The sequence below is a fragment of the Acipenser ruthenus genome, chromosome 23, assembly GCF_902713425.1.
Source record: "Acipenser ruthenus chromosome 23, fAciRut3.2 maternal haplotype, whole genome shotgun sequence".
Taxonomy (NCBI): domain Eukaryota; kingdom Metazoa; phylum Chordata; class Actinopteri; order Acipenseriformes; family Acipenseridae; genus Acipenser; species Acipenser ruthenus.
Genome location: NC_081211.1, coordinates 5,042,114 through 5,055,299, shown reverse-complemented (window position 1 = coordinate 5,055,299; position 13,186 = coordinate 5,042,114). Strand labels below are relative to the sequence as shown.

The 13,186-nt window shown below is 38.7% G+C and overlaps 1 protein-coding gene across 2 annotated transcripts in view; it reads left to right on the top strand.

Moving 5' to 3' along the window:
- Positions 1 to 1,421: 1,421 nt before the first annotated feature.
- LOC117413246 (AT-rich interactive domain-containing protein 1A-like) overlaps positions 1,422 to 13,186 on the top strand; it is a 58,443-nt gene continuing 46,678 nt past the window's right edge. For both annotated transcript variants that reach the window (XM_058997548.1, XM_058997547.1), the window contains exon 1: positions 1,422 to 2,671. In XM_058997548.1, coding sequence (XP_058853531.1) covers positions 1,748 to 2,671 — 924 coding nt within the window. In that variant the 5' untranslated portion in view covers positions 1,422 to 1,747. The remainder of the gene's footprint in view (positions 2,672 to 13,186) is intronic.

The window sequence follows — 13,186 nt, the reverse complement described above, 5'->3', positions numbered from 1 at the left end:
AAATGCAAAAACGAAACTGCAGTGTCTTCTTTGTCGAAACGTTGGTCATTGGATTTGCTTCCCTTGGGATTTCGAAACGCAGCACTATCAAATACATTTCAAATAAATAAATACAAATACATAAAATGTTTCTAGTCAGAAGAGAGAGATTCTGTTTCGTGAGGTGGCAAAAGGAAAACGAGAGAATTCCTTCCTATGAAAATGACTCGAGTCGGTTTGGCATGTGGTTGAATCCCCAGCCCCCCATTGCAGTCTCCTACAGCCTCTAATAGAAAACATTCAGCTAAAACAAAAATAACGACCAATTGATTTTACCCCCTCCTCCCGCCTTCCCCGACCTACAGCATATAACATGGGGGACCCCTTCCACACACTGGGTAAGGTCAGGTTGGCCTGCACCATTACTTTAACAGCCTGTATTGTAAAAACACTGCTGTAGTGCCCTTCCCCCACCGTTGAAAATGAAAAGCAAAGTTGTTCGTTTTGCAGCCAGTAAAGCTGCTGCTGTACAAGCAGACTGTGAAGGAGCGCTCCTCTAAACCTAAACCACTCTGTGTGGCTCTACAAAATCAGCGCACTTGTTTCTAACAGGGCTCACAGCATATGCATGTTTATTGGTGTATTTTAGTTTGTATATGTACTGCTCTCTTATTTGTATTCCTGCATTTAGCTGCTGTTATGCTGATCCCTTTTTTTTTCTCAGCCACTTCCTGCTCTCTCTCTCTTTCTCTCTCTGTCTCTCTCTGGTTCAGTCCTCCACCCCCTCTACTTCTGTTATACTATCGCCTCACAGGCCTGGCCTTTGGCTTGCTCCTGTGGATTCAGTCTTTACTGTTTCATTTATGACACAAATGTACACCTAACGCGACCAAGCTAACTGCTGTACTGTGGTTCATTGTTGTTCAATGTATTTATTAATACTGTAAGTGTTTCTTACCTAGGTGTCCTCTGTGCAATGTGAATTATAGAGAAAAATAAACAAGAAAACAAATGCAGTATGAAAAAAAATGTGTTCTTGTCTGGCAGTCTTTAAAATGAAGTGTTTTCTTATTTATTTATTTTTTTAATATGAAACAAAAAAAGCGGTATTAACCCCCACACAACAACATGACAATAAATTATAGTATTGCCAACAATCTTAGAATATTCATATATATCTTTGTTATCTATGGGAGCTATAATATTTATTTATTTATATATGTATTTATTTACATATATACAGTATGACTTACCCCGTTTCGCTTCTAGAGGTGTGCAGCTCAAAATGTAATACTGGTAAACTTTTACTTTGTCAAACATATCACTTCATTTCAAATTTGATTCCGCCGCCACTGCTTTAACTGTGGGTTTTTCGTGTTTTATATATTTTTAAATGCTAACTCCATTCCTAGTCCCGCTCCGCCCTCTGTGTGTGGCTCTGCTCCGTGTTTTGCGTCTCTCAGTTTACCTCAGTAAAATGGCTGTCTCGCGGAGCCTCGTGCTGGTTTGATCAGTTTCTCTCGCTCAGTCTCGTTCTCTAACAGAAGCCCCCCCATATTCCGTGTCGGTTAATTTCATTCCCGGGATTTCTATTTATTTTTTTCAATAACTTTTAATTCGAATCGGAACCGGCATCGGAGCCCGGATTCGGTCCGGTGTTAGGGGGAATGAGCCGGGACACGGGTAAATTGTTATAAATAATTGTATTTATATTCAATGCTATTGAGTGTTTGATTGTGACTGACTCGCTGTGAAAGAGAGAGGGATCATGGCCGCTCAGGTCGCCAGCGCCGCCGCTCTAAACACCAGCCCGCCTTCCGAACTGAAAAAGGCGGATCGGGACCCACAGGAGGAGCCGGTACCGGGGGAGAAGCAGCAGGAAAATAAAGAACCGGGACCGGAGAGCGCATCCCCGGGTCAGAAAGAGCTGCAGGACGGGGCCGATGGTGGGAATGCAGGGGGAGGAGGGGATCCAGAGATGAAGAACGGCAACGGGAATCCGTCCAGGTTGAATAATAATAATAATCAGACTGATTCAGGGGCTCCGGAAGGGAATAACCACCCCGCGATGGCACACCACCACTCGGCCGCTTTTCCTCCACCTCCTTACGGCTACAGCCAACACTACGGCCGGGCCCCTTTTCATCAACATGGCGGACAACAAAGCCCTGGTATGGCAGCTGCAGCGGGGCCGGCCGTGCAGTCAGGCGGCATGATGGACTCCTATCCGGCCAATTCGCACGATCACGGCTTCCCCAACCACCAGTTCAACAACTACAACCCATTCCCGAATCGGACTGCCTATACTGGGCCAGGGTACGCCATGAACTCCCCGCGAAACAACCAGCCTCCGGCGGCTGGGGGGCAGCCAGCCAAGCAACAGCCAGCGGGAGGAAGTACAGCTATGGCTGCCTCTTACAATAATCAGAATCCGAGGTATAATATGGGAAACCCTCAGCCCACCTCTACCCCGACCCTCAACCAGCTCCTCACTTCTCCTAGCTCGGCCAGGAGCTATCAGAACTATCCTCCCAGCGATTACAGCAACCAGGAAGGGACGAACAAGGGACCAGCAGCAGACATGGGTAGCAGCAGCCAGTATGGTGGGGGCCACCAGGCTTGGCAACAAAGGACCCACCATCCATCGCCGATGAGCCCCGGGAGCACTGGCCAGCCACTAAGCCGAAATCAGGTAAACTTTCGTTTAACGCTGAGAGTGCCGTAGTTTCGAGCGTTTTGTAGCTTGAGGTTTCTATAATGGTGTAGAGTAGAACACATTGCAATGGACCTGCCATTGTCTCTCTCACAGACTCTCTAAAATGGCTGCCTCTTTGCTTTTTCCCTATACCACCTCCTCTTACTGCATTTACTTCTCAAAAAACAGGCATGTAAACCACCGGACACGTCGTATTTTCGAGCACCCTGGTAAAATTTGGAGGTTTGGGCTGTCGGGGTTAAGAGAGACGACTTTAAAGGGTAAAACACGACACCAGAAGGCGTTTTTACATATGTTGTTTATCTGCAGGAAAAGGTGCCCCAAAACAAGGTAAAAATCGGTTAATTCCAGTATTGTGGCTTCACAATAGTAGGGGGTTGGACCCATGGTAAAAACCTGTGTCCAGACAGCAGGAATTAAATGACAGATTAACACGTTTGTACTAATTACATTTGCATATTTGACTCCAATTATGCGAATTATTCCCACAATTGCAGTGTGTTTTGCGAATCTTTGTATTACCTGTAAAACCTTACAAATGAACCAGAAGCAATTAATGGTTTGTGTGTGTATATATACACGGCTGTAGTTGCGTTGTAGTTTTTTTTTTTAACACTATATTTTCTGTTTGTGACCTCTCTTTTTTCCTTTGGGGAGGTGTGTTCAGTTTGGCCTCCCAGTATCCCGAGCTCTGGGTTCCTCTCTCCTCAGGCTGCTAGTAAACATTGGCCAGTGATTTGAGTAAGTGCAGATTGCTTTGCTTTGGGATTTGAATTATGGAGGTAAAATCCTTCTGTCAAAGCCAGGAGACAGTTGGTCTTAGGTTGACATGCTAGCTCAGATCTGATTGGCTCCCCATCCTCTGCTCTTGGCCATTTATAATTGCATCTGATGTAATGCTGTCACAATCCCTGATTAGCTCATATACGTTTACACTCGGAAGATAACAAACACATTTTAACAACACATTTCAATGTGCTTGCAAGCAGCGATGGTACATCCCTTTTTACTTCTGTGCAACTAGCATCCAATGAGGAAAAGTGCCAGCCTGTCATATTTGAAACATACACTACAGGAGATTAGGCTGTCTTATCATTTTAAATATTCTACCAAGCCAAGCTTTGAATATTAAAAGCAGGAAGATTTAACAACTACAATTAAACAACCAAAAATCAATACATTGCTATTACAAATTGTAAACATTACAAAGGGGAGCAACCTCTTTTAAGAAGTCTTAATTCACCCAGGTTTAACAAACAAGCCTGCATGTTGAAAATGAATGCTCCTCTGCTTCACTATTACTGTCACAGGGTCAGAAACGTGTTTTGTCAGTGTTATTGGAGTTTGAATTATTTGAATTTCTTTTTTAATCAGATAATGTGAACAAGCAATCCATTTAGGCGAAGTGCCATATGAGATGGATTTCAAACTAACTTGTGCATTTAATCGATTCATCTTAATTGAAACCCCCCAAATTCAAGTATTGATATGATTTGTTAAATGCAGATTTTATATTTTGACAGGTAAACAACCACGTGGACTATTATCCTTCAACAGTAAACCCACAATAGCACATTTTAATTGTTTTACGAGTCAATGAGAGAGTGGACCTGTTCACACTGATCAGGCCAGTACCTGCTGGTTTCAAGGCTGAGGGTTTGTAATGTCAAGGGGGTCATCACAGCTCATGGACTAATGAGATCTCCTGGAACATTGCCCTTTTTAGGATAAAAACTGTATATTTATCAAAGGTACAGTTTAGGTATGGCTTTCAACAGAACTGGATCAGCACATACAATCAACAAACACGTGTTTTGCACTGACTGTGTGACACTTTTGACAATACTTGCTGTCATTTGTTTGTATGTGTGATACCTGAATACAAGAGTTACTGATGGTCTTATTGCAAGGTTAACTGGTAATAGTTTAATGTGTTCAGTACATTCATAGCAATGAAGAACCACTGTTTAGGAAAGGCTACATTCATATTCGTGATTGTATTTCTTAGCCTAGACATCCTAAATATACTGGGCTCTGTAGAATATCTACCCAGTAGATGTTTCCAATTCCTTCATTTTTTTTGTCTTTTTTAGGGTTCAGTTGCAAATAATTGCATCTTCTAAATCCTCAGAATTCCGGATTTGGGTTGCTGGTATTCACAAAAAAGAATAAAATTGTCAGTTTTATTAAGACGCTCGTCAGGTTTTTATATATTTTGAATATTTTTAATTACTTTAACATTTAAATGTAAGAAAAATAACTACAGGTATTTAGTATCTTTGAGGTAATTACTAAAACTCATTTAACTATCAAATTAGGACCAAACCTGGCCTTTTACAAACCAGGGATGGTAATACGACTCCCATTGCGTAGCTGTTTCATCCATTCTTGGTTTTACTGTGCGTTTTTAATAGCACTCCTGACCTTGTTACCTATACACTGTGGCTAATCAAGCTCATAGTAAACCATGGAATGAGTGAAACTGCTATGCAATAGACTCATCCCTGCAAACACACCAAATACTCACATGCTGTCGGAGGTGCTGGTTTTTATAAAGACCCCCATTTGATTTAAGCAATATATTTAGATCCACCCTCTTCAGATCATTTGAATTCAGTGTTTTTAAGACATCTTTTTTCCAAACACCGGGTCACTACCTGCAGATCATGTGGGTCACACGAATGTCCAGGTTGCTGAGCATTTCAATAATAAACTTCACTGCTACTTCAAGCACAGCAAAACGTTTTCTGTGATTGGGTAATCCAGTTCTTGACATTTTCTGTGAGCTTTTGAATGTTATTTACATGACATCTTATTGGGTTTTTAACACATGTTTTTGTAGAGAATATAAAAGAAAAGCTGGTTTTGTTCAGGCAAATTGTGTATCACATGATTAGACACACTATATTATAAGATTTGAGTTAAAATCTCAATTATGTGGGAGACACCCTGAATATCAGTGCGAGGGCATTGCTGCTTAAATTATACGTGCTGTGATACATACAACAAGTGATAATTAAATGAGATTTGAAATAATAATGCATCTCGCCTTGTAAAATAATGTGTAATGTAGTTAATAACTATACCATTTAAGAAACTAAGTTTGTAAATGTTTTCCGTACATGTTTTGGTAATGCGTAAATTGTGGAGGTGTAGGAATCAAACATCATTGAGGCTGGTTCTGTGAATTGTGGTGTAGGAGGATATGGGCTGCTCCTTGATTCTGTGAAAGAGCAGGATGAATTGGGAGAAGCCTAAAAGGTGATGGGTATAGTTCTGCTAAAAAGTAACCAATGGGAAACTGGGGTATAAGATCACCATTTCTCTTTTCAAAATTAAAGGGTGTTTTAAAGTACTAATTTTCACTGTTCAACTGACAGATCTGTATTATGCAGTTAATATCTAGTATTCGATGGACCAGCTGGTCGATGAAACAAGAATTCCATGTTTGAGGGAGAATGCACTTGTGATTTCCTGTCCATGTGCTTTCTGTATATTGACCTTCAAGTGTGATTAATTTGTACGTCTGTTTTGAAATGCATTATATTCTTTTTAGGTTCATTGCATAAGCCATCACATCTTCAGTTCTAGTATTTCCCTTTGATGGCAGGTGCCTTGCAGTGACTGGTCATTTTGTTGATATAGGAGTAGATCGAATCAGGTAACAGGGTGGTTCTTGAGTGTTTTTATTGTGTTTTATAGTAAAGCAGAGGTAAGTATTGCCTTTCAAAATGATGTTTCCAGTGTTCTGCCTTGGCTGTCTGGGTCATAAAATGTAGTTCCCAAAGTTACTCATCCAAACAATTCTGTGTGTGTATATATCAGGGATGGAAATAAGACTCCTGTTGCATACCGTAGCAGTTTGATACAGTCTTGGTTTTACTGTGAGTTTAATAAGACAGACCTGAGCTTGTAACCTGTACACTGTGGCAAATCAAGTCTTAAAACCTGGAATGAGCGAAACTGCTATGCAATAGGAGTCTCATTTCCATCCCTGTGTGTATATATTTGTATGTGTGTATGTATGCAATTTTTGTTACGTCACATGCACATTTATTAATTTTATATTTTACATTTAATTTATTTTAAATGTGCAGCAGCCCACATTAAATTAACCAAGTTGTGGCGTATTGGAACTGTTTTAGAAGACTACTTTGTAAAGTTTTATGATTTTGAAATATGAAAAGGGTTACACACTCCCATTATAAATCAAGATTAAGACCCTGAACATTGCCATTAGAGATTCCAATGCATCTTCTGTTTGCAGATGAATTCCTGTGTGTAAAACAGACACTGATTTAATTGTTTGAGTCCAGTCTTTTCATGGTTTCTAATAAGTTAGTTAGTAGTGTGTTTATATAGGCTGTTTGTTAGTGTATAAGAAACCTCATTTTGCTCACTAAGCAGCCCAAATCAAATCCATCTCTACAACAGACACCCTTTTTATTATAAGATACCACCTGTACATTGTTTTGGTAGATTGCTACTTGGTGTATGAATACGAGTTTGCAAAGGGTCTGTATGTGTTCTTGAAATATTTAGCAGTTATCAGGTGCAGAACTGGAGGTAAGCATTGCTTAGCCTTGCAGTTATGCAGTCTACCTGATGAGTTTCAATGTGAATCTGGAAATATCCATGCAGATTGCAATTAAATGTGATACTAACCCCCAATTAAAAGATGTGCTTTACTAATGTCATTATTTTACTTTGTTTTGAAATGCATAACATATAAGCTATAAAATTCCATTGCAGAACACATTCATGGTAAATTCAAAGTCTACAACCCAGACCTGAGTGATCAATTGTATGCAGCCAACTGGAGAAGAGAGCTTCTGTTGAAAGGTTTTTTTTCTCTCTTAAAGGGCTCCTCTTGATCTGAAGAGGCTCTCCTCTGATCTTGGAGAGGGGCATTAATCTCATAATTAGTTCAGTGTCTTAAGTGAGTCTTGGTCAAGTCTAGTGTTTATGTATGTTAGTCTTCAGTACGTTTTGTCTCGGCCCACCCACGACTTTGGTGCCTGATCTGTCTTAAAGAATGGCTGGTCTAGTGTGGATTGTGTCGTGAAATAACATTTTAATCAAATAACAATGTTTTTTCCTTTGCGCTTACTACCTTTAGTTGTATTTCCTGTGCCATCGTTACAGCTGAGATTTCAGAGTTCTGTTTAGGGACATCAAGTTTACCGTCTACAAGCTTCAGTTTAGTTTACGACTGGGCAGCTGAAGTGGACCAAATTCTAGGGAGGCGTTTCCACCATTTGTGATGCGATACTTAAACCACACTTAAACTTGAAAGTGTCGGTGGCACAAATACACATTGACCCGTGACCTTGTTTCTTTCCATGTGGCGGATGACTTAGTAAAAATGACGTTATCATTTTAAAAGGATTTTTCAAGGATTTCTAAAAATAATTGCTTTAAAGTCAGTGACGTAAGAGTTCAACTAACCCCCTGATATTACCCTGCTTCATGTTGACTCATTTATAAAACCTTTAAAGTGAAATCTGAGATCAGCCTTGAAATTGTGTGGTGTTCATTTGCTTCATTTGTACATTCTGTAATGCTTACTAAACGGGAGAGCAGGTTCCTAGATTTGGCTTCTTTTTGTGAATTTGGCATAGTTGCCAGTAAGGGTAAGTAAGCGCTACAGTTTAGTTTACTGCAGTTTGTGTACACCTTTACAAATATTTGTACATTCTTGCTGCTTTGTGCTGGACAAGACTAGGACCCTATTAAACCCTTGCAGTAGCAAAATTGCTTTATAAAAAATGTTGGGTTGCGTTAGCTGGGTCATCCTGTGGAAACACAGCTCCTCTTAATTGCATCAGCAGGTTAAGTGTGATCAGAGTGAGTGCTTTGACGGGGGTGATGAGTGGAGAGTGCTGTTTTTTGCAAGGGAGAACTCTGCGTAACCCAGACCCTTGGCCTAGTTACATTCGGTTTCTTGCACAAAATAATAAAAAAAAAAAGAACACAGCGGTCCTTTTTAGAAACTGGCTGCTCTTCTGCAGTGTGGCTTCAGGGGGACTCCTGTCAGGTTCATGGCTCACTAGGCTAGCAGTGTTGTAAAACAGGACAGGATGGGGGCAGGTGAAGACTGCAACACAACCATCTACACTGGAAGTAAGCAGCAATTACTCATCTGCTTTCAATGTATGTGTCTTGGGAATGGTCTACAAAAAGTAGATTCAGTGCTGTGGGTCTGTTGCCTGGTAATTATACCATTGACCAGCAGTGTCGTGTCACTGGTAACCTTCGGCAAGTAACTATTAAACTGTAGATTCATATTAGAAACCTATATAATCTGCAGTAAATTAAAGTGAACTAGACGTGTCATTTAAGCAAATTCAACAAAGCACAACCTAGGCAGCAACTTGTGCCATAAAGTAAAACTAACATTCAAAAGCTGTTATTAAACATTGTATGAAACCGTTTCCATCAAATCCCCAATAAAGATTTTCCTAAATTTAAACGGTTCAAGTCACTTTCTGAATGCATTTAGCGGCTGATATTTCTATTTAATTTCAACATTTAGCGAATGACTAACCCTTCAGTTTAGTCTGTTGAACACAATACCTAATCAACGAAAATAAATTACCTACAAATAATTTGAGATTTATATTTGGGGCAACGTTTTGTAGCAAACTCCACCGATTCCCCATTTCCATGTGATACTGGGATGGAGTGTGAAATCCATCAGCCCCAGATTGCATGGTGGCTCTGATGGAGGAAATTACCTAATGAGCTTCCAGTGCAAAGGATGTTTTAGCAGAGATAGTAATTAATTATACTATCAGGGAAAGGTTGCTGATTTATGTCAGTTATACTGAAATGTGTTAACCTTTAGTTGACATGTAGTAATGTATCTTCAGTTGGGTCTCTATTGCACATTGTAATAAACAGTCAATAGATATGCAGGGTGCTTGTGTGTTCGTTGGCTATTAGACTGCCATTGCAATTTTGTGCTCGTATTGTGTGTTGAGCATGTAATTTTTTTTTACTTCATTTTTGTTCAAACTGTTTGATCAACATGAACAGTGACAGCTCAATTTCTCTGCATTGTATCACAAATAAAGATCATTCATTTTTCTTTAGTAGTCTCGGATAATTTGCGTCTTTAACTGGAGATTTTCACAGACTTTAATGCCTAGATCTCCCTTGGAAAATGCATTCATTGTTACATGTTTAACAGTTATCAAAATTGAGATTTGCGGATCAGAATACAGCACCGTTTTTAATTTTAAATGACAGACTGCTGAAGATCTTTCAGCCAGTCGGCCCACATTTCGCCTGCTGTATTCCACGACACATCACGGAGACACCCTACTCATGACATCAGCTGTGCCACTTTAAGTTTTTACCATGCTGTGTTCTATCGGGTGATTACGCAGCAGTGAACCTGTGTAGCAACGAGTCCGTCAATGCCAGTAAAATAGGATTGTAAATGGGATTACTCTCGCTTGACATTTGCTGGACTGTTACTTTAACTATTTCGTATGTTTTATCTTGTAAGCTAAAGGGGTCTGTTCAAAACCCCTTTATTTGTAGTAGGGCTGTAACGAAGGGTACATTTTGACCTTCGAAGATTCGGAACACGTTACCGAATGAAGGTTTGAACCTTCGATGGTACTTATTTGCATAATTTACTGGGATGTCACCATAGCTACTAGTTTTATATTTGTTTGAAAATCCTATTATCTTACAGGTAGTCCATATAAATGGAATAAAACATTCACAGTTTAAAAATACATTAATGTATAACAGTAATCCTGTTTTTACAATTAAAAAAAAAAAAAAGTTTATGTACATGTAATTGATGCTGCTTGCAAATATATACATTAAACTTGCATTGCAGCAGCACCTTATTGCTGCTAATTAAAAGAACTGCAGCTGTCTCTTGAACGTGTGTATTAATAAAGCTGTATATAATAGGTTTATGGGACTGCGTGTGTCTGGGTATGGGTTGTATCAGCACTCGCAGCTCGTAAACAGATCTCTGCTTTCAGCCTTGGTCTGTTCACTTCTACTCATGCCAGTATTACCCACATACACCGTCCTGTAACCCTATAAAATAAAATATTTGTTTTAAAGGAATGAAGACTGTTTATTGTGCCCGCCATGCCAGGTAACCAAAAAGGTTTTAAACTGCTCATTGTATCTTCACACAAGTCTGTTAAGTGCATTGCATTTTATACTCCAAAAATGTCTTGAAGCTACAGTGTCAGGGTTATGTGGTGTTTTACAGGAGATTCTATAAAGTCAACTTCACCTAAAGCCTTGATTTCACTCTACAGTTTAGTAATTCAAACAATCCAACCCATTACAGTGCAGTAGAATAGCAAGGAGGCCAGCGAGCTTTGTCATCGCTCTGCAATCAAAACTAAAAGGAATGCTTTTTAAAATGGTATTTTTGTGGGATGCATACATGTTTTACAGCTCTATTCACAAGCTAATATTTGAGTAAATGCAGTTCTTCCCATTTGTCACAAACCTTCACGATTTCTAAACTTTCTTGTATTCTGTGCTTGTTGACATCATGAGTTCAGGGATGATTGGATCATTTCTTTTGGAAAAGAATGAGAGGAGCCTTGATGGGTTTTAAACTTTAAATGAAGTTGGCTCTAGTGACAACATAATGGTTTGAGTTTAGGGTTTATGCATCTAGTATTCTATTCCCGATTAGATCTTTTTTGGGAATTTATACTGTGCAAAATGAATTTAAGGAGGTTAAGATCAAAGTTGTTACTTTTATTTGTGGATATTGGTGTATTGCCCAATGTGGGTTTTTTTTTTTTTAGATCTGTTATAAATTTGGTTGTAAGAACATATACAAATGAAGTCACTATACATACATAGACTTTTGTTTTAATGTACAATCCCCTTTATATGGTCAGCACCTCATTGTGGTTAAGTGGTTAATATATATATTATAAATAAAATATTAATAAAATAAACAATTGGGCCCACTATTAGTATAAGTAGTGATCACTAAACGTGTTTGTTTTATTCTTCCGCCTGTTGTTTTTGGAGGATTTCAAACTGAATTCATTGAATGAACTTGACGGATCACTCCTGGCTTCACGCTTGCACTTAGCTGTAACAAATCTAAATGTCATTTATTATTTTTTTTTTTTAATGCATGTTTTGTTTGCAGTCATTGGGCAGGTGGGTTGTCTGCAGTCATCTTCATGAGTGAAATAAACCCAGAACTCCACAAATGAACATGTTGAACAATAATCCATTTATTGTGATATTATCCATTTACATTCTTTGCATCTAACTTTATTGTGGTAAAAAATGATTAATGGTGATCGCATCTTCCGTTACCCAATATGATACGCTTGTGTGTAACAGTAACTCTGCATTGACGCAGTAAGCGGCACTGAACTGTTTTTTTTTGACAATACCATGCAAGGAATAACACTAATCTCTTCACCCATCTAAAGATCACCATCCAGATTCATATCAATGTGTTTCTGCAAGATCAAAATATGACTGAGGCAGAGCAAAATCAAAATCTGAGCAGAGAAGTTCAAACATAACATTAACTTAAGGAATGTAAATAAAAATGTAGCAAGGATCAACCTGAAACACAGCAACATTACAAATGCCATCACTTGTTATGTGCAAGGATATGCAGCTGGAAGTTGTATGTAATTATTGATGCTTGCTTTTAACTTGGTCTTGGTTTAATTTTGAGCCTAAATTTTGCATTGGCAAAGCAGGACTGGCTTTCTATCACAAACGCATTTAATGGTCCTTATAAAATAAAAATATATATCTCACTTTAAATTACTGTAGAAAAGTGGACCTTTTGCCTATTTCTCATGTTGACAGTTTAGCGTACTTTTAAGTGTAATTGCAATTCTCATGCAAAAAAAAAAAACCTTATGGCAAACGTTTAATATTACCTCAACTTCCTTTTTCTGTTTCTTTATTTTAAACTACAGACATGAGTACTACAAACACTATAGCATTTTAATTTAATATAAATGATATTGCAACAGTCTAAACTTGTTTTTCTTCCAGTCGTGTATCAGTTAGATAATTATCATAAACAGAAACGCTTTTGGCTTGCAAGTATTTTTGAATCTGGAAAGCATTTTTTAAACACTTTAATGAGTAGCCTATATTTTGAAAAGCTGTCAAACAAACAAATTTGATTGTATTTTGCAGCTGTTGTTTCATAACATTTATTAAAAGTGCTTGTCTAGACAAATTGATTTCTCTCTAAACTGACTTGTAGAAGCAGGATTCATGCTGCTCAAGTATATATAGCTCTAATTTGATCAATTCCAAGAAAATTTACATATTTATTCAGCTGATAATCATGGTTATTGTGAACATTTACAGCTGACACACACCTGAGCTTGTTACTATATACAGTGGCTCATCGAGCTCGTATTAAAACGTGGAATGGGTGAAACTGATAAGCAGGAGTATTCTTTCCATCCCTTCTGGTTGTCATTGTGTTGGTTGCATTACAATACC